This window comes from Haemorhous mexicanus, chromosome 13, assembly GCF_027477595.1.
Source record: "Haemorhous mexicanus isolate bHaeMex1 chromosome 13, bHaeMex1.pri, whole genome shotgun sequence".
NCBI classification, from domain to species: Eukaryota; Metazoa; Chordata; class Aves; order Passeriformes; family Fringillidae; genus Haemorhous; species Haemorhous mexicanus.
The window spans coordinates 19,713,708-19,737,596 of NC_082353.1; the positions used below are offsets into that span (position 1 = coordinate 19,713,708).

General features: G+C 53.4%; 1 protein-coding gene across 2 annotated transcripts in view; it reads right to left on the reverse strand.

Annotated features, from left to right (window-relative positions):
- The window catches only part of PCSK6 (proprotein convertase subtilisin/kexin type 6), a 33,680-nt gene extending 17,289 nt beyond the window's left edge, over positions 1-16,391 (reverse strand). The window contains exons 1-7 of one of the 2 annotated variants that reach the window (XM_059858652.1): positions 16,237-16,391; positions 11,214-11,318; positions 6,931-7,041; positions 6,179-6,322; positions 5,532-5,608; positions 4,807-4,895; positions 1,524-1,696 (exon numbers count right to left, since the gene is read on the reverse strand). In XM_059858652.1, the coding sequence (XP_059714635.1) occupies positions 1,524-1,696; positions 4,807-4,895; positions 5,532-5,608; positions 6,179-6,322; positions 6,931-7,041; positions 11,214-11,225 (606 nt within the window). In that variant the 5' untranslated portion in view covers positions 11,226-11,318; positions 16,237-16,391. The remainder of the gene's footprint in view (positions 1-1,523; positions 1,697-4,806; positions 4,896-5,531; positions 5,609-6,178; positions 6,323-6,930; positions 7,042-11,213; positions 11,319-16,236) is intronic. The other variant, XM_059858651.1, reaches the window with a different exon arrangement.
- Between the last annotated feature and the right edge of the window lie 7,498 nt (positions 16,392-23,889).

Below are 23,889 nucleotides of genomic sequence, written 5' to 3' on the forward strand. Positions count from 1 at the left end.
ATGCACAGCATCTCCTGCTTCCGCAGCTCTGCAGGGCCTGGGTGTTTGCCCAACAGCACTCCATGAATGACCAGGATAAATATCCCCTCGTTAGCTTGGGAACTAATAAAGTGTGGCTGGAGGAACAAGAAACAAGATGATAAATTACCCCAGCGCAGTCCTATCGCTAATAGATAAAGGTTATTTTAATGTTTCCATTAAAAACTCAATTTTAAGGATTTATAACTTGGTTACAGCTGTTTGCTCGGGCTAAAGGTGGCAGTTAACTATCTGCTTGCAGCTTCCCTTGTTGTTTAAGGAGATGGAGTTGGCAATTACGAGTGGTGCATGTGGGATAGTGAGTGCTGCAAACACGGGGTGGCAGTGGTGGAACTGGGGTGTCCCCTGCGAGGCAAAAACAAGCATCCTAAGAGAGTGGGGCTGTGCTAGGCAAGTACCCTGTTGCTGCCCGTTTGCTCCTGCATGGAAAAATAAGGTCTAAAAAGCAGCTTGTTCCCCATATTTACACGGCGTGAACTCCCCGGCACTTCAATGGATTCCTCGGCAGGCTCACCGCCCCAGCAGGAAATCAAGTAAACAGTGGGAAAAGCACTCCACCCTATTTTTAGATAAGAGGCCGCCCCAACTCCCGGCACGCTACGGGAAGAGGCAGCAGAGGAAGGAGTGGTGGCAGAGGTTGAAGTGGGGGCTTCACAGCCTGGTCTGGGGCTGCTGGCAATGGAATCCCACTCCCAGATTCTCTGGAGCACCCAGGAAACAGCCACTGTGGAGCCCTGAGCCACTGCAACACTTACCCACAGCACCCACCAAGCTGCCAGAAAGGCCTTTTTCCCAATGCTTTAGCCAATATTGGGCATTCTTTTAAAGTATCCAAAAAGGGAAGGGGCACAGGAAGGCCAGGGCACCCCTAGCAGGGATTGACAGCTGTCAGTCATATGTGATGTTGGCCAAACAAGGACAACAATCCACTGTCAGATCCTGTGGCAACACCCATGTCCCTCCCCAGCCAAGACACAGCCACTTGTTCTGGGTGGAAAACCAGGGGAATGCTTAACATGACAGAGGCCACTGGGAAAGGATACCAGGAGCCCAAAGAGCATGGAGGAGAGGGTTGGACATACTGGGGATTGGATTCTGCTGTTTCCATCCACACCAGCATCCAGGGGAACATTTTGGGGTGCAAAGTTACCCCCCCAAGAACCACTTTGAGTTTCTTATCCCGGCAGAGCTTCACACAACCTGGGGCCTCCCTGCTCTGCCGGGGCCATGCCGAGGGGTCCCACCATCACCAGGCACCTCCCGCCGTCACCACCCTCGGCTGCCAAATCCACCGGAGCTCTTAGGGACGCTGGGAAAAACTAGGAAAAATTAGAGATGATTGGCTCCCCACCCCCAGCCCTAGTGCTGGCATCGCCACGCAGGCCGAGCTGCCCATCCCCACGCCAGACCCCGGGCCGGCCGTGGCCCTTCCCACAGGACAGGAGGAGGAGGGCGAGCGCATCTGGGCGCTCTGGGATCCACACCTTTTTAATGCCTTGCTCAAAAGCCTGTTTGGCCAATAGACCAGGTCCATCAACTGTCTTCCCATCATCATCTGGCCCCCAGCTCGCGCTGTAAATGTCAATGTAATCGGGTCTGATGCCAAGCGACTTCGCTTCAACAACATCTGTTACATCTCCATCTAACATACGAATGCCTAAAAGCACAAAAACATCAGACATTAGGGCTTCATGGCGTGGATGACAGTGTGAGGATTGCAATCAAAGGGCTTTGTTAACGGCGGCGGAAACCGCACGGCTCAGGCGCGCCTGGAATAGCTTCAGCCCGTGGCCCCGCATGCCAACAAGCCTGGCAGCAGGATGCTGGGGAGCTACGGGGAAAGTTTTCTGTGTTGCTGGCTTCATGGCAAGTGATGGAGAAGGGGGTCTTAAAATTCACTTCCCGCCTCCGGTGGGGAATGGGTGGTGGTAGAGGTACTGCACTCCCAGCGACAGAATTCCCACACTAAAATCCTTTTTTCTTCCCTTTTGATTCCTTAGCTAGTGCATTTCTTCACCTGGAAGATTTTGGTGTTTCCTGAACACTCCTGCCCCCCAGCTTCAGGCACATTGGTGGGATGAAGCCTCTCCCCTCGAGCGAGGATGACTGTGACTGTTCCCAAACCCCATCACTGCCCAACTGATGCCAGCGGTTCCCTGGAGAGGGAAAAACCCCAGGAAAAAAACCCAGGCTGTGGTTTTTATGGCCAAAATCAGAGCCAGGACCCCAACACATGGTGGGACAACAATGCCACTCGGGATAACTCTCACTTTCAGCTGGGAATGCCAGCAGGTACCAGCTAGGATGCTCACAGGCAGAGCCCACCAGCCATGGTGGGATGGGCTTGGGGACTGCTGCACACCCCCAGCCTCTGACTGCTGCAGTATGAGAGCACAACCCCCTCTGCTCTCCATCACCCTTTACCTGCTGGGTTTCCTCTCTGTACAGTGGCTAGAGGGTGCCAGGCACCTCAGTAGGCTGCCCAGAAACAGCCCCTTGCAGGAAAAGCAGTGCTGGAAATTTCAGCATCGTATTTTGTCAGCCAGGGAGAGTCTGGTTTATGAAAATGCATTTCCCCTTCCACATGTATTTTGTCTTAAAGCAAACAAATGCAGGCAGATGTCATTCCAGCTGCAGCTGCGCTCTGGACACCAGTCAACTCAAATATCTCCTTCTGACGCTGTCCCCAACCAGCCAAAACCAAGCTTAGAAATGTAAAATCAGGCAGCAGAGCTGTTCCCAAAAAATTCCTCTTTGTCAACAAGAAAACACAAGGAGAAGGGGCGAAGAGCCAAGCCCAGTGTCTGAGCTGCACACGGCAAGGAAAGCCAGCTGAGGGATGGGGTTTGTGCTTGCTGTATGAGGCTGTTCTCATCAGCAAGCCCAAAATCAGCCTAAAGTCAACACAAAGCCAACCCAAAGTCTGCCCAGAGACAGCCACCCACAATGAGGGGCTCCCTGGTCAAATAATGGGGAGCAGGAGGGAGCAGGGGTGGGTGCTGCAAAATAAATGAGCTTTGTGTCACACAGGGAGCAACGCCGACCTCCAAAGCAAGTGTTGGAGGAGAGGGAAGGGGAGGAGGAATGGCAGGAGCCCTTTCCTTGAGCAGTGATGTGTTTTGCCCAGGGCATATGAAAAGCAATGCAAGAGCACTGAAGAGCAGCCAGTAAAATTAGATGGGAGCTCTCCAAGTGTGACAAATAGGCTTCCCCAACAAGCTGTGCTCATTAATCGCTGCTTTATTTGTGTAATCCATCTAAAATCACTCTCGCTGCAGCTATAGCGTATTTTCCTCCATGATCCCAAACTTGATACGGCTCAGACTCTATTTTTCCCCTTTGCCTGCTCACGTTGTGGGAAGCCCCCAGCCCCCAGCCCTCTGCCAGGTGTCTTGTCTCACTCAACACCTCCCCAGCACACCTCTGAGGCAAGGCACTTGTTAAAGGGAGCAAATTAAAATGAGACCCAGAGGTCGTCATTAAGTCAACAAGGAACGCTCGTCTCCACATCTGCTGTAGAGAAAGGAGCATGAAGGGAATGGCCTGATCCAGCAGGATCCAATAAATCCCACCATGAGCTTTGCCTTGCTATGCTGCTGCTTGCTGTGTGCTTGGAGATGGTTTTTTAGAGGCAAGAAGCCTCTAAGAAGCAAAAAGCCATCACACATGTAGGGGGCACAGGAGATGGGATGGGATGATGTGCCATAGCCCTTACAGCCCTACCAGTCCACTCCTCACCCTCCCTGGGGTTATTTCTTCCCTCTGGGAGTTTTCCCAGAACAGACAACCACAGGAGGTATTTGGCCAAGAGCAAGATCCCTGTGAACACTGCTCCCATGCAGACACAACCCTAACAAAAGCTGTTTCCTGCACAGCCAGGATGAATAAGCCAAAAGAAGGAATTAAACCCCGAATCCACCGGTGGGCACTTGGGTCCCTGCTGCTGACAGTCACTTCTCCCAGCACTTGGGTGGTAGGAGGGGCTGCAGGAAAAGCCCCTCTCCTGTTCCAGCCGTGCCAGGGATGGGCTGAAGGCTGAAAGAACCCAGCTCCAGGCATTTGTCCCCTACAGTGTTCCACCAGCCATGTAAGGTGGGACACGCCACTCCCACCCCTGCTAAGATCCTCATGTCCCCAGGGTTGCTTGGGTTGGCCAGAACTGCCAACCAGTTCAGCTAATGCAAATGAACTCAGCAATGCTAATTAGCACTAGGATCCAATTTGGTGATAGAGATTAATTTGCTTTCAACACACGTTACTTGAGGGGCTATGCAGAAAATCCCCCCCTATATGCATCTCTGACCCCCCACTTTCTTGGTGTTTTTCCCCCCTGAGAGTATTTTTGGGATTCTCCCCAGGCCCCCCTGCTCTGAGCAGCTCCTCAGCATCCCCTGACCCCACAAACGAGTGACATCAGCTCTGAACCTCAGCCAGCACCACTGACCACAGCAAACACAGCCACCCCACGGACAAGGGGTCAAAACACCACATCCTCAATCCACATGCACCCTCACAGCAAGGATGCAGCCCAAGCAGAAAGTTTCCACCCTAAATCCATGGAGCCAGAGTCCCCTGCATGCCATAGCACCCATCCTCCTCCCCCAACACCCCTGGGGCTCCCTGCAGCCAAGGCACCAGGGAGGAGACTTTCTCCTGGGGGAGCAGCCTCCCACCTCTCCCCCAGGAGCCCGTTGGTGTGACCAGGGTGGCCGTGGTCCCTCAGGGGGATGGTGAAGGGCAGGGGAGCCATGGAGGTGCCAGCCTCACCTCCGATGCGGGCGTTGTAGGCGATGCCCACGATGCAGTAGGAGTTGTTCGCCGCCGCCGCCACCTCCCCCGCGCAGCGAGTGCCGTGCCTGCCGGGAGAAACCCCCATCAGCTCGTGGCCAAAGCAAAGGATCCCTCCAGCCACACCCCACCCAGTGCCCAAAACCAGCCCCAAGGCTGGAGCAGAGGAAGAAACTGCCCTTACCCAAAACCCAAACCAAGCAGGTAGAGGAAGCTAATGCTGAAAGCAATTTGCTGTTTGCATTTTGCTCCTAAATCCAATTTGCTGTTTGCATTTTACACCTTGATGCAATTTCCTCTTTGCATTTTGCACCTAAATGCAACTTCCTCTTTGCATCTTGCACCTCTACGCAGGCTGCTCTTTGCATTCCTGTTTCCTTTCCACCTGTAACCATCCCACTTTAACTGAAGCCCAAAAAATGCATCCAGGTTTTGTCGTCTCAGCCACCCATCCTGACTTATTGGTTCAATCCCCAGCCAGGGCAAGGAACCCCCTGGTGCTGTATTGGATGGCTGGAGGATTCATTAGCAATTAGTGTGGTTGGAATTTGCATTGAACATAAAGACTCTGTGCAAAGCCCTTAACACAGCCTACTCTGCAGCACTGGGAATGGGGAAAGGGACCTGGAAGTCACCCCAGAGGGGACACCCAGCCTCAGGAACACCCCCAAACCCCTTGCTCCATTACAATTATCATCACATACTTGTTCTCATTGCTGGCATCGTAGCGTGGAGTTGGGTCATGGTCATTCCCATTAACATCGTAGCTTGCAAGAGGGTCCTGAAAAGATTAGATTCACCATTAAATTCAACTTACTAGGTGCTTGTGGTGGCCAGTAGCTGCAGTGATGGCCAGTGCAGGCAAGCAGAGCAGAAAATTACATTTTCCCTTTAGTTTCTGTCTGTTTGCTCGGAATAAATAGTTTTAGGCTGCAGTCCTGAGTGTTTCCCAGGGGAAATATCCTGCTACCTCAGGATGTGCTCCTCTGAACCCCAAATCCTGCTGGCTTCAGCACCCCCCTCCCTCCCACTCTGGCCATGTGGGGTTTGAGCTGGGGCTGAACGGCTTCATGCAGGTTTTTGGCTCTGCCCTGGTGAGCAGAGGGAGGAGGCTGCTTCCCAGGCAGCTGCAAAGGGAGTTCCCCCAGTCCTCTTTATCTAAAAAGTTCATTTCCTTCTTAAAAACATCTCAAGCTTTAAAAAAAAAAAAAAAACAAAACAAAAACAACAAACCTTTTCCTCTAAATATGCCAATGCACAGACTTCAGCTGTGTTTACACACTGAAATTCTCCATAAATCAAGTCATGGTGAGGATCAGCCCCAGTCCATCCCATCCATCCCCCAGCTCACATAGTTCTGCAGGAGGTCAGGGTGGTTCCTCTCTATGCCGTCATCCAGGATGGTGACCACCACGTTCTTGCCCGTGTAGCCCCTCTGCCAGGCTGCCAGGATGTTCATCTCCGACCTGCACCGACTGTTTTTATCACCGCAGTGCTACGGGGACAAACACAGCTGCAAAAGGGCTGCAACCCCATTCCAGCCCATCTAAGCAAACAGCCAGGCTGGGAGCCCATTTAATCAACCAGAAAATATATTTACAACCCACCCCCTGCCATATAACTTGCAGATTTGTTATAACTTTACTCCACAGACCAAACCCATCCTGCAGCAGTTAATCCAGGCAATGCTATCTCCCCATTATTCTTTTCTTCTTCCATTTCAAGTACTAGGGGCTCCTGGGTTTTGAAGTGCTCACTTCCTTTCGGCCCTTAATTTTCAATGAATTTCCCTGTCAAATACAGATCGATGAAACAGGCAGGAGAAAAATTATATTACAAATAGATGGCTGCAGCTCTGGGATGGGTAAAATACAGCAGTGCTGCTCCCAAGTCTTTGCTGTGCATACCATGAAGAAGGGCTGCTAACAAGGGTGAAACACTTCAAACCAGACTCTCAGGTGTATTATTTCACAATTTTTAATTCCTGCTGCCAAGCACATTTGATGCTATTATTTCATTACTGGCTGTGCTGAGGAAAGATTGATGATGCATTTGCTTAGAAATAAATGACCCCCCATAAAGCAGTGACAGGGAGACACCTACCAGGTACCACATGTTGGGCCACACTGGGTCATTGAAGGCCAGGGCATGTGGCTCCCCTCGGACCTGCCTCTTCACCCTCCTCTTCACCTCCTGCTGCTGCAGCCAGTCCACCTGCAAGCAGAGACCTGGGTCAGCACCACCCACGGGCACCGAGCCTGGCATTGCCCACTGAAATGGGATGTGGGATGCAGAAGCAATGCCAGCCTCAGCTCTGGCAAACCCCCATCTCTGCAACCAGAGCTGCTGTGGAGACAGCAGCTCCATTTGGAAGGAGACGGGATGGATGGACAGACAGACAGGGTGAGCTCAGCTCGTTGTGCTGTCTAAGCCAGAGCAGATTCCTCTGCTGGAGCAGCAGAGCCCTGGAGCACAAATAACGTCGCCTCGCAGCGCGTGCCCGAACCCCCCCGGCTCAGCGAAGCACAGAAGCACGCGCTGGAGTCCCGCTGGAGACAGACCACATATTTCAGTGTTTAGTCAAAGTTTTGGAGAAGACTCAGGTGCTTGGCTTAGTTTTTGGGCTGATCCTTCCTGCCGGCTGGGAAGCAGCAGCTCAGCCCTGAGGCAGTTCCACCTGGCTCCAGGCTGCTCATCCTTTGAGCTCCTTACTCCTGATAAAATAACAAAAACTGGGGGCTTTGCTCAAGCACAACACACATTTCCCAAAAATATGTGATGGCCACACACGGCTGTGGCAGATCTCAGGGGACGTGGCCAGCTCCACACAAGTATTTTTGGCAGTGGCTGCGTGTGAGGTGGCCTTGGAGCCGACCACTCTGACATTTGTTTGCGTTCCAGCGGGGCATGACATGCAGAGAGATCAAACGGGAAACGATCTGGAAAAGGCCATGATTGGGAAATGCTGGTGTTTGCCCATGGTGCTGTGGTGGGAGCTGCCTAAGGTGCTGCTTTGGAAGTGGCCATATCCCATCCTTATCAAATATTAACCACCCCCCAGACCCTTATTGCCACATAGGGCTTTCCTGCCTTCAGCATGGAGGTGAAGCACAAGTTTAGCAAAAAAAGGTTATAAAAGTAATTTATAGACCAAATCTTTACAGATGTTCATGCCGGGGGAGAAAGGAGGCACCAGCCAATGAACTGTGAGGGCTTTGGGGCACATCCCTCCTTGCTGGACACTTTCTTCCTGATGGCTCCGGGTCTTTTTGGAGACTACTTATGGGGATGTCTCTATTGTTGTGACTAAGGTTTTGTAACAAAAGGAATAAAAATACAAAGTGCAACTTCTGTTGAGCTCATTTATGTAAAACTGTCAGCTGAACTGAGTTCTTGCACAGTTTATTGCTTTGTGCCTCAGATGGAGGTGGATGTCAGAAACCCGACAGCTTCCAGCCTAGAGCTTGGGTTTTAAACACATATATATTATAAAGAAAAAAAACACTGTTGAAAGGGGGAAAAAAATGTATTTCATAGAAAAATGATTTTCCACGCTGCCTTGGCTGCCGAGAGTGCACCGCTTTGCTTACACAGTGATGGATTTAAACACTGGAAGCAAAAATATAACTTCATGGTCTAGTTAAAAAAAAATAAAAATACATTAAATAGAGGTTATGGCCCAAATAACAGGCTTTTTTCCTTAAAGCACCACTCCCTGGCGGCATTTCCATGAGTCTGGCTGCCCAAGCTATAGCTACCACCTTTCCCCGCTGCTTTGTAGGATGCAGGAATGATGGTAAGGTGTGGGATTTTCAGGGGTTTTGCCAGGAGCTGCCTCACAGGGATGTCTTCATCTCAAACAGGCTCCTGATCGACCCCAGCGCTGCCAGCTGGGAGTCGATGGAGCCATCATGTGTGGACACAGAGGAATCAGCAGTTTAAGGACATTGATTTCAAGGAAGAGTTGATAAATCAGTGTGGCTGGCATGGGAAAATAGGCAAGCAGGAAGAGGCTGGGGCATCCCTGCAACAGCTTCTGCAGCTCATGAAACTCAGATCAACTTCCATTGCTGATCCAGGCTGGGGAAAAGCTACTTGAAAATGTAAAATAAAGGGGAAAAAAAGGCTTTTTAGTACTAGAAATGGCCCAAACTGCTGTAGTCTTGAGGCCTGGGGTCCCAGCTCTACCCTTGCAAACCCTAATTATTGCAGAATCACAGAATGGTTTGGGTTGGGGGGGACCTTAAAGCTCATCTCACTCCAAATCTTCTGCCATGGGCAGGGACACCTTCCACCGAACCAGGTTGATTCAAGCCCCATCCAACCTGGCCTTCAATACTTCCAGGGATCCCAGTGGCTGTGCAGGAGTTAAAGTGGAGATCCAGGATAAACAAGATGGTTCCAGCACATTTGCCATGGTTAAAGAACAGCAAATAATTCAGATGGGGTTGATTTTGCCGTGGTGCATGGCCAGAGGCACAGGAACCAAGGCCATGGCATCCCCTGATGAGGATTAAGAGACTGGAGCAGTGAGGATGGAGGCTCAAGCACTGCATGGACCAACACGAGCATTCCAGCAAGCAAGGGAAGTTTATGGCAGTAAGAGCTGCAAGTGGAGCCCGAAGAGGGGTGGCACAGCATGGTATGACCCCACTTTGCACCCCACTGTCCTTCCCCAGCTCCCACCACCATGAACTATTCCCAAAATTGCTGGATTTGCCACATCCTTCCTCCCTTTCCATCACATCTCGTGGCTTATATCAGCCCCAACAGGAGCAGCCAGCTGCCCCAGAGGTCTCTTGGGACAACAGGGCAGCTCAGCAGCACCGTGGTCACACAAGGATCAGGACCCTGGCTGCTTCCCTGTGTGTCCTGGAGTCTCCCCTTCCCCAGACTTCTGGGGGTGGAGAGCTTGGCGTGGTCCTCCTGCCCAGCTCATGCCACCGAACCCCACAGCAAACAAATAACAGCACTGGAAACAATAGCCCCCAGAAGGCATGAACCACCCAACATCTGCAAACAACCGGATTGGCCGGTTCCTCAGGATTTCTGCAAGATTTGTTTCCATCCTCCCTATTCCAGCTCCTGTCCTCGTGCCTCGAGGTGATGTTTTCCTGCATGCAAGCTAAGCTGGTGCCATCCAAATGCATCACTTAAACGATTTGTAAACGTGCATGGGAGAGGGGGAGAGACAGGACATGCCAACAGGTTTTGAACTGATAAGGAAGGATTAAGAGAACAGGAGTTAATTGCTCCAGCTTGGAGCCCACAGAGCAAGGTAAGGTAAAGGTTAATATGACTAAAAGCCAATTGATTTAGTTTGCATTATAACCAGACTCATTTAAATGGGGGTATTTCAAATGCAGAGAATTCGTTGTTTGCTGGGATGCCTGTGCACTCCCTGAGGGCGAACAGCTTTAATTAAAGCCCAGCACACTTCCAGGGCACCAGGCTCCCTTCGCCGAGGTTTCCCCCGCTGGCAAAGCAGCCACGCGAACGAACGAACGCCTCCTCCTCAAAAATGTGCTACAGACCTTGTCCAAATATTTAACAGCAAATCTCTCCGGAAAGCCTGCGGAGCGCAGGGCTGCTGTGTGTGTCTGGGGAGATGTGGACGGGACCGGGTGTGGAGCGGGTTGGAGATGTCTTGGGAAGGAGCATCTCAAGGGTGTCTGAGCACCCCGAGGATGGCCAGGCATCGCTGCAGGCACCAGCAGCTTGCTACCTAAGGCTACCTTCACCAAAATGGCTTTTTCTGCTTTTATATCCCCCTCTCCCAAAAAAACCTTCCCACCATTAACCCTTCCCCTGCTCTGCACAAGTCACATCTCACAGTGCTCAGGGGGAGCTGGGGGAGGAAAGCAGCCAAAGGGGAGCCCGAACCCTTCCCCACCACCCCAAACCCAGCTCGCCCAGGTCCCTCCTTGCCTTCTTCCCCCCCACCCCATTACTTTTGTCAATTCAGCTGCGCTGAAAATCCCTTTGGATGCTTGCTCTAGGAAAAAAGCAATGCAGAGCTATTGCCAAGGATTTCACACATAGCAACCATTGAGGCAGCAAGTGTTGTGGCAACTGGATCAACACCCCGAGCATGCAACAGCCTTTCTGTCCTGGAAAGCTTTTCCCCCTTTTCTTCCTCCCGGCTTTCAGGCAGATGTTAGTGTTTAGTCACTTTTACGTATTTTTCACCACCGCTCTCCGTGCCCGTGCCCAATGAGTCACTCGTGTGTGCGCAGGGCTGTGGCTCAAGGGTAGCATGTCATCCCGAGATGCTACAGCTCATTCTTGACCCAGATCAAGCCAACAGCCTTCTCCAGGGACAGGTGGGGACCCCCATCCCACCACCCTGCAGGGGCTGAGGGACACTAGGATGCCCAGCCCCGTACCTTGGGGTCCATGCGGAGGAAGTTGTGCGGTCCCCGGCTGCTCAGCGTGGAGCGCTTAAACGTCTTGCTGTGGTGAAAGTGGTAGTAGTCTTCCAGGCTTCCAATCTGCAAAAAAAAGAGGTTGTTTGGGGTGTTTTTTTTAAAGTCTGTTTTCCCGTGGCTGCCCCCCCATTTTGTACTGGCAGCATCAGTGCAGCCGTGCCCTGCACCCCAAATCCCTCACTCCCACAGAGCTCCCGGGGCTGGGGAGGATGCAGGATGCTGGCACAAGCCCTGGTGCCACCACTGTGACAAACAGCGTTGGTGGTCGGACGCTGCACTGGCACAACAGAGCCCGGAAAACATTTTTATGAATTTTCACCCATTAAATGCATCTTTGAAAACTGCCTTTCATCAGCTCCCAAGCAGAAATAATGAGCTAAAAATGAGCTCAGCAGCTGCGGCACAGCCAGGGGAGCTGTGCCTCATCCTCCTGCCTTCTCCGCCCGGCGCTCCGACTTCGCCCTGGCTGCACAGAAGGAGAGGTGATGCGATCCCTGCCCGCCCTGGGACGCTCCTGAGAAGCGTGGGATATAAATGTGCATCGCCTGGAGTGAGGGATGGCAGCATTTGCAGGAGAACACGGTGCCAGCCACACCACCCTGCCAAGCCCCGGGGTGGCTGCGCTGCCTCCGGCCCTCTCAGCCTGGCATCTGGAGACACCACAACTCCTCTTTTTTCATCCCAAAATCACGGATAAAGTCCCGGGGCTATGCAATGAATCGAGGGATCTCAGCCAGACACCGCATGTGAAACATCCCGCGGGGATTCACAGCCAGAGGGACGGGAATGACCCAAAAGCTGCACTCACTGGTATGTGGCTCCCAGATCACATAATTTGTGTACAAATTGGGACTTTGCTATAAATTCACTTTTGCCTGAGTTAGTTTCCTTTTTTTTTTCCACCCCGCCAAAAAAACCCACATTCCATGTCAGGAGCTGGATGTTGGGAGCCAGTGACATTCCCTGTGTCTTGCTCACAGGACCAGAAAGGGCCATCCTACAAGCACCCACAAGGCAACATCTTTAAGACCCTGTGTGACCCAGGGGCCAGGGTGACATTCCTGAGGCCAGACCAGGGCTGGCTGCAATGGAACAGCAGGGAACAAACAGGTTTGTCTGGATCAGATGCTAAAGCAGATGACAACTACTTACATCTTTATCACACTTGATACTTTGAGATCTGCCAGTGTCTCTTACAAGCATTAAATATTTAATTAGCCTTGCTCTGCCTTTTATGCCAGGATGTCATTTCACCAACTTTACTGCTGTTAGTGTGATTTTTATAATTTATTTCCACTCAAATTCATTTAAACCCTCCCTCTTCCCCCTTCACATTGCAGAGTAGCTGGGCATTTTCTTTAACATCCACATAAAGAGGTTGCTCATTGCAATCTGTATTTGCCTTTTAAACCCATTCTTCAAATCCATTTGCACTTAAAGAGAAGGAGGGTGCTTCAACCTCTCCATATTTTAGGGAAACCTTGACAAGGCCACACTGCCTCTTGCTCACTCTGCCTGGAAATCAGAGTACAGGGCTTACCACAAAATCCTGCAATGGATTTAGGGTTTGAAGGGATCTTAAAGACATCCAGTTCCAACCCCTGCCATGAGCAGGGCCACCTTCCACTAGACCAGCTTGCTCCAAGCTTCATCCATCCTGGCCTGAGATGGGTCATTCACAGCTTCTCTGGGCAACCTGTGCCAGTGCCTCACCATGCCCACAGTAAATAATTCCTTCCTAAGTAAAGAATTTCTTCCTTCCTTTTCACAAATAAATGCAAAATTACCACGCAATGCAAAGTAGCAAGAGCACAGGGAAGGTAATGATCTCATCACAGGCTCTGGGGATACATAGCCAGAGCAGCAGGAAAAGAACTCTGTGCCCCACTTCTTTATCCTCCTGGGATTTATGGGCAGAAAAATTAGAAAAACCTTCCCATGATGGGAATACCTTGAAAGTCTGAGCAGAGGTTGGTCCCAGTGGACCAACCTGGTAGACCTCCAGATGTCCTGTTCCACCTAAGATATTCTAAGGAGAAAAATTTGTAAATGTCATTTTTCTTTTAAATGAAAAAGGATTTGTTGGTCCTCCTTGTGATCAGTCAGCTCAGTAAGGGCTCTATACTGCAATCCCATTTCACCCAAACCATTTCATCTGTGCAAAGTACAGCTATACCAGCACTGGTGCCCTCCCAAAGGGTGGATCCAACAGGGAAGGCAGTGAGCCCTCCCCTCCTGGGGACACCACCCATTCCCATCAGGGACAAGGGGTCCAGTCGCTGAGCTCCTGCCTTCAGGAATGTAATTCTCAAATGATCACGGATGTGCTCAGCTCAGTAAGGATCAAGCCAAGAGCTGCGAGATGACAGGAATCCAGGAAAGCTCCAAATACAGCCCAAAATTAATCCCATCCCTCTCCTGCACTGCAGGTGAGACTACTGAGGATGTGCCCACCCTTCCAAAACTTAGTGTTGGACACCACACATGGAAAAATTCATATAAACCCTGCAACCAGGATGGGAAGGGGCTCACCATCACCCCCTTGCCAGCGGCACTGCCCAGGGCTCCGGCACTGTCCCCACAGCGCCCTCGGCCAGGGCCTGTCCCGGCTCGCCCCGGCACGGCCGAGGAACAAAGCCCGGCGGGAGGAATGAGCAGGCGAGGAATGAGCAGGCGTTCGAGGGTGTAAAAGCCGTTTCTTTTGTTTAGTTGTTTGCTTCACTTAAATAGAAGTTGACGCAAGTGATTCCCCAAGGGAAATGTCACTCTGCCATGACCCAGAAGGGTTTAGAGTGTCCTGGCTCAAGGTTTGGGCACTGGAAAATGCTCAGAACTGTGTGTGCCAACCCCAGTAGTGCCTTTCCCAGGCAGTACCGTGTCAGGAGCCTCCAGGATTGCATCGCAGAGGAAAAGATGTCACCAGCCAACAAGGCCAGGCTGAGTCTCCTTGCACCCAGCTGGGTCTTCATCCAGCAACCATCACCTCTCCTCCTCCCTCACCACTTTGGACTCCACTCAAACATCTTCCCAGGGTGATAACATCCTTGGCAGAGTTTCCCAGCAGGTTTTGTCCAGAATCAGACCCCCCAGGAGGGCACATCTCACTGTGGAAAGTACCATCACCAGCAGCTCCACAAGCTGATGATGCAAGAGGAGAACACACCATGAACCTTGAGCACAACACTGCAAATGTCACACACGTGCAGGGAAAGCAGTCCCTCAAGGTTTAACCCTGGACAGGACGCAGTGGAAAAAGCCCAAAAGCCAATGGGGAAAGCTTGGAGAGATGGAGGGCTGAAGGCAGGGCATTGAGAGCAGCTGGGGAAGCCCCAGCGGTGCACGAGCTCCCAGTATCCATGGGAAAGGCGGGAGCCAGGAACACCCTGATGCAACCACAGAAATATTTCCCTTGCTCTCCAGCCTGCACAGGGCTGCCCTGGAGAAAGGGCTCAGGGGGAAAGGATGGATGCTCCAGTGGAGCCACATTGCACCCATGGGCCAAATGCCTCCAGCATCATAGGGATGAGCTCACATAACCGGGATGCTGGGGAAGGAGGGAGGGGTAACAGATGCTCCAGCAGGGAAGGGACACAGCAAAACCCCAAACCAGGAGCTGACGTTAGGCTGATGCAACTTGGGAGAGTGGGAAGTTCAATCAAGATATTCTCTGCCTGAAGAGGGATAAACACTGAAAAGCCCTTTGGGTTGCACAACCACCTTCGCCCAGCCCTGTGACAGACGCGATTGAACAACACATGTGATTTTCTCCTTGGTGGGATGGGAGCTGAGCACACAGGTAGGAGACTGAGGGTGCGATGTGAGGAGTTGTCCCCCACGGGAGGTCACAGACACTGGTGCAGGAGACAATGTGCCCAATTCAGCCTCCCCCAAAAAGAAATTGTTTATGCAGCACCCCGTGACTTTAATTATAGTTAAAAGCAGGGTTGCGATATAAAAGCAAGGTTATAATTTGTAGTCCGGGAGACACCTTGGGCAGGAGGACAACCTGAAGTGTCACCCAGCCAAAAAAGCGCCGGGCAGCGCCATGGCAATAAACTCTGAAACAAACTCCGAGGACACCAGCCTGCATCTGGGATTGCAGAGGATGAAGAAATTGAAAGGAAAATGAGCTGCTGTGCGGAAAATCTCTTTTAAGACACCAGTGTTCTGCGGGGGTTTGAAAGCAAAAGTTCTCTGTGTTCCCGAGATCTCCGATAAAAACCCGGGCCAGAGAGTCCAAAGTTTGTTAAACCCACAAATACAACTTTCCGGGGTGGGAGGAACTTGTGCAACCCCTCAGCGGTGCGGGGCGAGGGCACCCCGAGGAGGGGCATCCACCCGGGGGGAGCCCGCCCCCCGGCCAAAGCGCTCCGACAGCATCTCCGCATCGGCCCCGTTTTCATCACTACCGCTCCGGGGGGCTTATCTCCCGCTCCCGGGACCCTCGGCATCGCCTCGGTCCCGGGAGACCGGGTAGCTCGGCGAGAGCTCCGCCAGCGGGGAGATCTCGGGGTTCATCTCCCGCTCCTGGGATCCTGCCCCGGTCCCGGGAGTACAGGCAGTTCCGCGGGACCCCCGCCTCCTCCCCGGTCCCGGGACCATCGTCGTCGGCTTCCCGGTACCGGGAGTCCCAGTGCGACACCCCAGGAAGCTCCCCGGCGCCGAGATCCCCACGCCGGAGATCTGCCGCAGGCTCTCAGTGCAGGAATCCCCGGCAGTTTCCCGAGACCGCTCCGCCTTTCCGATCCCGGGACCCTCCGTAGCTTCCCGGAACCCTCGGCTCCTCCCCGGTTGCGGGACCCCCGGCGTGAGACCCCCGGCAGCTCCCCGATCCCCCGCAGGCTCTCGGTGCCAGAACCCCCGGCAGCTCCCCGGTGCACCCGCCGGTCCCCAGTGCGACCCCCCCAGCCCCGCATCCCCCGCTGCCGGTGCCCCAGCACCTGCCCGCTCCCGGAGCCCCCCGGCCCCCGCCGCCCCTTACCTGCCCCAGGCTGATGTACCCGTAGGCGGCGGCGAGGCGGGCGGCCTCGGCGGGGCCCCCCCGCACCCGCACGGCCCAGTGGTTGGTGTAGACGGTGCGGGCGGGCTCGGCGGCGGCCCCGCGCCCGGGCAGCGCCAGCGGCAGCGCCAGGGCCAGCAGGCAGAGGCGGGCGGGCGGCGGGGCGGCCGCGCTCCCCGCGCCGGGGCCGGCGGCGGGCATGGTGCGGGGCCGGGCCGGGCTGGGCGGAGCGGGGCGCTGCGCCTTTTAACCGGCCCCGCAGCCCGCGGGGGCGGGGGGATGCTCGGGGGGGGGCGGGGAGGGCCCGGGAGAGCGGGCGGACGGGGCGGCCCCCGGCGCTGCCCCCCCGCGTCCCCCCGCCTGCCGCCGGGCAGCCCCGCTGCGTGCCCGGCGCTGCTCCTCGGAAACCCCCCCGCACACCTCTGCAGCCCCCCTGCCCGACTCCGGGCAGCTCCCCGGACCTCTCCGTGCACGGCTCTGTGTCCCTTCCCCGCATATCTCGGGACAACTCCCCGTGCCCCCCGGCATTCCCCCTGCGCGTTCCGGCGCTGGTGCCCGAGCAGACCCCCTGCGTCCCCCCGCGTGCCGCGGTGCTGTTCCGCGGAACCCCCCCTGCCTTTCCCTGCATGTGACCGAGCAATCCCCTGTTCCCACTGCATCCTCCCCTGCGCGCCCCGGTGCTGCTTGGTGAACAACCACCTGCATCCCCCCGCATCCCTCCTCACTGCCCCAGCACTGCCCTCCGGGTTTACCCCTGCGCCCCACTTCATCGTCCTTTGTGTTCCCGATTCCCTGGGGCACCTCCCCTCCTTCTCCCGCAGACAGCCCCCATGCATCCTCCCAGCTCTGCTCCTCAGGTAACCCATGGCACCCTTCAGAGAGAGCCCCCGCATCGCCCCCGCATCCCCCTGCATGCCCCGGCACTGCATATTCTTTTGTGCATCTGCATTCCCCCGGGCAGCCTTTCATGCATCCTCCCAGATCTGCTCTGCAGGTACCCCCTGAACCCCGCAGAGAGACTCCCCACATTGCCCTTGCATTCCCTCAGCAAGCCCATCGTGCATTCCCTGGCTCCACTCCCAACTTAGCCCCTGCATCCCCCTGGGCATCCAGTCTGAGCCCCCCTCCCCCTCTGTCGCCCTGGAATGTGTTGGCACTCTCCACATCTTCCCCACCCTGTTCTCCCTGCATCCCCGAGGCATCTCCCTAGCCCCTCTGTACAACCCCCACAGGCACATCCCACTGCACCTCCCCCCTGCATCCCTCCAGCACTGCCCCCACATCCCTGGCATCCCCCCTGCACCCCCAGGCAAACCCCAGACAGCTCCTCCTGGGCTTGGGAAAGGCCAGGAGGAACTGGCTGGTGGGGAGGGTTTTGGGAGAGGACTCCAGATAAACCTGGACACCCGAGGGGCACCACCGTAAGCCACGGGCTGGGGCAGACAGCTGGAGTGCTGACTCTGCCTCCCACGGATGCCATTCAGGGAACAGCAGGGACCTCGTGGGATATCAGAAACTGGGCTTTGTTTGGGGAAGGTGGTGGCACACACAAAGGCTGGGCTCAGGAGCAGCCTGGGGATGGGGATGCTCTGTTCCACAGCCCTCCCTGCCAATGCGGGCCCAGGCCGGCAGAGAGCTGCCCGAAATGAAAGGATGTTTCAGTAGCATTGCATCCACTCACATCACAGGAGGGCTTCACCTGAATCATAGCCAAGCTTCAGAAACGTGCCTGGGGCTCCCAGGCCCCTGACAATGAGCAGCTGCATCCACAGGCTCTAGCCAGGATGGTCTCAGGGTGGCTGTGATTCCCAGAGTGGGTGTTGTCTGTTTTCCAGACCCTGGCCAGATTTGACTGGTATTTGGGGCACAAGCCCCACACCCCATCTCTCTGAATACAAACATCTTCCCGAGCCCCAAACAGATTTGCAAAACTTACCTGGGTGTGCAGGGGTGAGGGGGCATCCAAGGAGCAGTAAGTACAACCCATCAGGAAGCTGGAGAGGAAAATCACAGTCTGGTGCCACCCACTTGTACCAGCCCTGCCACCGGGCAGGTGAGCTAGTGAGAGTCTGAGGAAATAGGGAAGTACTCCCAGCTTAGCAGTGAGATTAATCCAAGGGAAATTTATAGGGAGGCTGCTCTGCATCAGGCAGGGCCAGAATCCTCTGGCAGCTCCTGCACTGGGCTGGCTTTGACCCATTTGCAGGCAGCAAATACATGGAGGGGCTAGATGGAGGTGAGTCCCTGTGCCACAGGCAGGCTTATCCTGGGAAATTACAAATATCAGCAAAATGGGGATTTGGAGAGTTTCTGTGTGCAAACAGTGTTGTGCTGGCAGTAGGGATGGGACAATTTGCTGCCATAATTTGCAGGCACTGGGGAGTTGGGTGACTCACCATAAGACACTGCTCACTGAAATCACTGTGGGTTATCACCGCAGGGACACTGGAGCCTCCAGGGCTCACCACCCCACCGGTCCTCACAGTGCCCTGTGAGCACCTCGGGCAGAAATGATGGGTTGTATGTGACCATTCCTTCTGATTATGCAGTGAAGGATGGTTTCCATTAGCACCAGCACATTGCAAATCCAATCCTCACTTCCCATCTGGTTTATGGGCTTTTCCTCAAGTTTCCCATTGATTAAGGTGTGTGAGATGGATGAGCAGTGCTAGCGGGTGCTGGGTGTGCTACGTGTGTGATGCACATCCAAAGAGATGCAGGGGGCAAAGCCAGAGGAGAGGTGGGAATAGATGAAAGAAAACCCTTTGGTTTCATAACATCCACCTCCCTCTGCTGGGGAAGGTCTGAGGGATGCCGGCAGGGGATGCAAAGTAGGGGCAAAGTATCTCCACAGGGAGCAGAGAAGGGCGAATGAGCTCTGGCAGCAGCAGGGAGGGTTTAGGCTATGGCAGTGGGAAAAGCTTTCTGAAGATTTTCAGAAGAGTGAAGACAGGAAAGAGGTTGCCTTTGTGGGAGTGTGTGTGCAAAACCTCATTGTGTCTGTGCTAGGTGATAAAAAAATGGGCAAATCCCAGAACAATCAGGCTGAATCCATGTCTGGGAGTGCTCTGCATCCCACTCCAATGCTCATCAGTGATCATCATGGCCATCAAATCCTAGCTACAAGCTACATCACAGACCTCTCATCCCGTAGCCAGGCCATTCACCACAGCTCTGGATGTATCTGCCTGGGGAATTGTTACCAGTACAAGTAAAACCCTGTGCCCAGCTCAGCGTGCAACATCATGTGAGCTGGCTGAGAGCCTTGCCCAGATGCTGACTGCAATGTTGGGACCCCGGTTTTGCTGCTCCCTGTTCCCTGCAGTACTCCTGACCTGTCTCCCACTGACATAATTTTGAAATTTAGAGTGGTAATTTTCCCAGATGAACCCAAGGGATTTACCAGGGATGCCAGGAAAGACAGACTTTGGCCTCACGTGCTTTGCAGTGGATGTAGACTAAGGCAGAGGCTCTGGTTAACTCTTTTCCTGGGATTATTTGAAAACCTGGAGAATTACAGTGAGCCACCAATGATACAATAAATTTTGTGAGCTGAGAGGTTAAACAGAAGCTGCTGCAAAGGAAGCATGGAAAGAGGCACTGCTGAACCAGTAACATTTAAACTCTCCTGAATAAAATTCATAATAGTCCTGGCATTTTATATCTGTCCATGAATTACAGTTAAAATCCCACCACGTCCCACGCACACTCGTTGCTCTGTACGGCAATAAGATTACAGCGAAGAGCTGGACGAGCAGGGAAGAATGTAATTTAAATGCTGCTCCTTTGAAAACCAAGCCCTTCTTTTTAAGGCACGTTCAGAAAAGGAAAGTATAAATAACGCACCCAGAAGGTGCTATTTTTTCCAGGGGTGGGATGGCAGGGTTGGCACTGAGCTGCCTGCCCTGGGCTGCAGGATTGTCACCCTGTTCCTGCCTGCGGAGGAGGGACAGGACAGTGGGAGCTGCGCCTCTGCCTGCTCCAGCGCAACGAGTTAAGCAAACAAAAGTCGTTTTGCAAACACCCACGGTTCAGAGGTGTCCCTGGGATGCCAGAACAGGGAAGCCACTTGGCTTGGAGCCATCGGCCAGCCTTGCTGGCAGGAGCTGCCTGGTGAAAGCCCCGGCCACAGGAGCCGGGGTTTTATCCTGTGCGTGATGAGAGCCTGTCGACACGGAGATTACAGCACAAATCAGGTTAAAACCCATTTATCTGACCCAAGCAGAGCCCGTGTGCTGGGATGTGCAGAGGCGTGAGTGGGGCCATCGCCGTGCTGATGGCTGCGAACTTGTCTGGGTCTGCCGGAGAGCCGGGCAAACCCCGTCCATGCAGCTGTGCACGGTGGGTAATCCAGGGCATGCAATAATTAAACCAGCACACCTGGAAATAGCTCTTTCTGTAGCTCCCAGGCTTAACCAAATGAATGAAATTTGCTCTGGCGTAATTAAAGCGATGCGATTCAGGATCTTGTCTGCAGCGGGCAGTTACTGCAGCTTGACTCTTCACTCTCCGGTGACAGCCACATGGAAGAACCCCCAGCTCCAGCCCCTGCACGATGGCTCCAGTGCTGACTTCTCACCATCAGGGTGCCCATTAACACCAGCCCATTAACAGCAGTTCATTAACACCAGCCTTCAAACCTGTCCGGCAGCACAATGCCTCCAGCGTCCTCCGGCAGCTGCCCCGGCTCACTCCAGCACACAGCAGAGATGGCAAAACACCGGGCTCTCGGCTGCAGTCCCTGCTCCCCTCCAGGCACTTGTAAATCTGCAGGAGAAATCAGTATTCTTCCATTTTAACTATGTTAAACCACGACACATTTATATTCACTCATCTCAAACAATCTCTTTATTTTTTTTTCTCTGCTTGCCCTTTTAGGTGTCAAAATAACCCCAGACTCACTAGTGGCCAGATGGTTTTGGGGGTATTAATGGTAAAATCCTGCACATAAGTGAGCTGCCAGTGAAACTTGCCAGTGGAAAATAAGATTTGGAGACTCCGTGGAGCTTCGTCCCCATGGTTGATGTGTCACAGCAGCACATGGCACTGGTAATGCCACCACTGCTGTCAGCATGCAGCAGCCACAAGCTTTGCAGCTGGAAAAGCCCTGGGTGAATTCCCAGGAGATTCATGCTCACTGGAAAAATCCTGTCCCTGCCTTTTTCCTTCCCTTTCTAAATCTGGATTAAGCTTTCAGTCTGAAGAGGTGACATCAAATGTGACGGAGAGGAAGGAGGGGATGAGGTGGAGCAAGGCCCAAGGAGGTGTGGACAAGCAGCAACTCTGGGCTGGTGCCCAGCCCTGGTCACAACACTGCAGGGAGAGGGAAATTAATTTCCAAATTCTTGAAACACCCATTTTATAAAACTCTGACCCCTGGCAGCTCTCAGTGAGAAATGGGTAAACTTACAGGGGAAAAAGCACTCCGGCCAGGGTGGAAGGGCTCAGAAGCTTAGGGATCACCAAGGAGGATGTGCCAATGGTTTTCTGCCATCCAGCATCTCTTCCAAGCACTGAAGGCAGCAGCCAAAGGGATTTAAATTGGGGATTAGAGAGGCTGCCTGGCTGCAGTGGCACACTTGGGGTACAGAGCATCCCCAGAGCCAGAGGTTTTAGCTGTAATTAGACCAACATCTGTCCGGCCATGGTCAAGGCTTGTGCAGTCTCTATGTTGCTCCAGGCTGAGCTGGAGATTTCCCACAGGCTCCTCCTGCTCTGCTTTTCTGCAATTTCACAGATATCAGAATTTTTTTTCCATCTGATGAGTTCTTCCTCTTCAGAAAGATTAAATCTTGATTGTCAGGTAGTGCTGTAGCAGGCAAGAAGATTTCCCTACCTAGTTCAAATGTCATCCTAGTAAAAACGCTAGTAATAAAAAATAAAAGAGAAAGGGCCCATTATGGACTCAGGCCTGAAAAAATATCCAAAAGATGGATCCTGAAGTTTAGAAACAATTGAAGCTCAGTGGCCAAAGGGCGCTCTGGGGACTGCTGAGCCCAGCACACACATTCATAGGGTGGGGAAATCAATGAAAGATAATTGACTGTGCGCTGGTCTTGAACTAAAAGGGAACAAACCCAAGCATTTTCACCCATCTCAAATAGGTTTGGGTTTTATTGCTATTTTGGAAATTAGGGCAAGGAAGGAAATGCCCAAGTGAGGGGTGGTAGAATGGGGAGATGCTTCACCTGGAGAGGGTGCTGGGACAGGGAGGGGACCACAGGATGTGGCACCCATCCCACTTGTGAAATAGGAATCTTTCCACCTCTTCTGGTTGTTCCCATCATCCCACTTCATCTGAGAGCACTGTACCAGGGACAAGGATCAGAGTCAAGAGGGTGCTGGCAGTAAACCGAGCCGAGCCAACCGCACCCCTGGGAGAGCAGGTCTTGGAAAAGCCGGTTACACCGGTGCCACGTGGGGGACGTGTTGTCACCATGCAGGGGGAGGCTATTTCAGGTTCCCCCAAAATAGCCAAAGGAAGCAGGCTGTTGCTGTTGGAATGATGGCTCCAGGGCTGGATTTGGGGCTGGGGGTCACCAGGAATGGACAGCTAGAAGGGGCTGGGGGTCACCAGGAATGGACAGCTGCTGTCTGCTCTCTGTGGTGGCTTTACCAGATCAAACATGACTTTTCTATTTCACCCCCAGGTGGGGTGATGTACCAAGGACTTGGCTGTGACTGGCACAGGATGAGCCTCCCCGCTGCATTTTCACTTCCCACCAAAGCCCACTGCACTGGAGCAAGCACCAGGAGCAGAAACACAAGAGCAGAGCAGTGAGCCTGGGAGTGGGGAGATGTAAAGATCAAACCAGCAGCGATTTCAAAATAAAATCCAGCAGCCCAGGGAAAATACGGTGTGTCCTTGCCGAGGCTATCATTTATGCCAATTAAAAAAAAAAACCAACAAACTGGCATGGCACGAAGGAGAGCTGCGTGGTATTTCCTGAAAAGGGTGTGGGGAGCATCCTTGGAAAGCCTGCCCTGCACAATGTGCTTGCTGTTTCCAGAAAAATAAAGTTTGCTGTGACCCACCTGTCCCTGAAAAGCAGCTATTTAGGGCTGGAACATGGTCAGCCTGGAGTCAGTGGCTGGGTCTGTCCTGACTGCAGAGCAGCTGGCACCTTTGCCAGGATTTGGGGTTTGGCATTTACCTGCAGCTTTTTAATTGCTGCAAAATGTCTTAGAAAAAAATGCAGGAGAGCTGCCCAAGCACCAAGTGCTCACAACTGAAGGTCTTTCCTCCACAGCTTTTGGCTGGTGGCCATTAACCCCCATAACAGCCATCACAGAACAGGACAGGAGGGGTTTTCTCCTTGTCACCTTCAGATTTTGGGAGTATTTTGACTCAGCTAGGAATCTGGGGGGTTTAGAGCAGCAGCTTTGGGAGAAAGACAGCTGTGGGAGTGATGGGTGAGAGCAGCTCCATGGGACAGTGGAGGGGCTCTGCTGGCAAAGGACAGGAGGGCCCCCATTGGGAAGGGACAGCTTTTGGTGGAGAAGCGAGTGTCCCATGGGTTTGTGTCCCCTCATCCCCTGGCAAGCTGGGACCAAGACTCACTCCCCATCCAGTGGCAGAGCATGCTTGGGGCTCACCAAGGGCATTTCTGAAGGTTTTGGCAGCATAGCAAGACT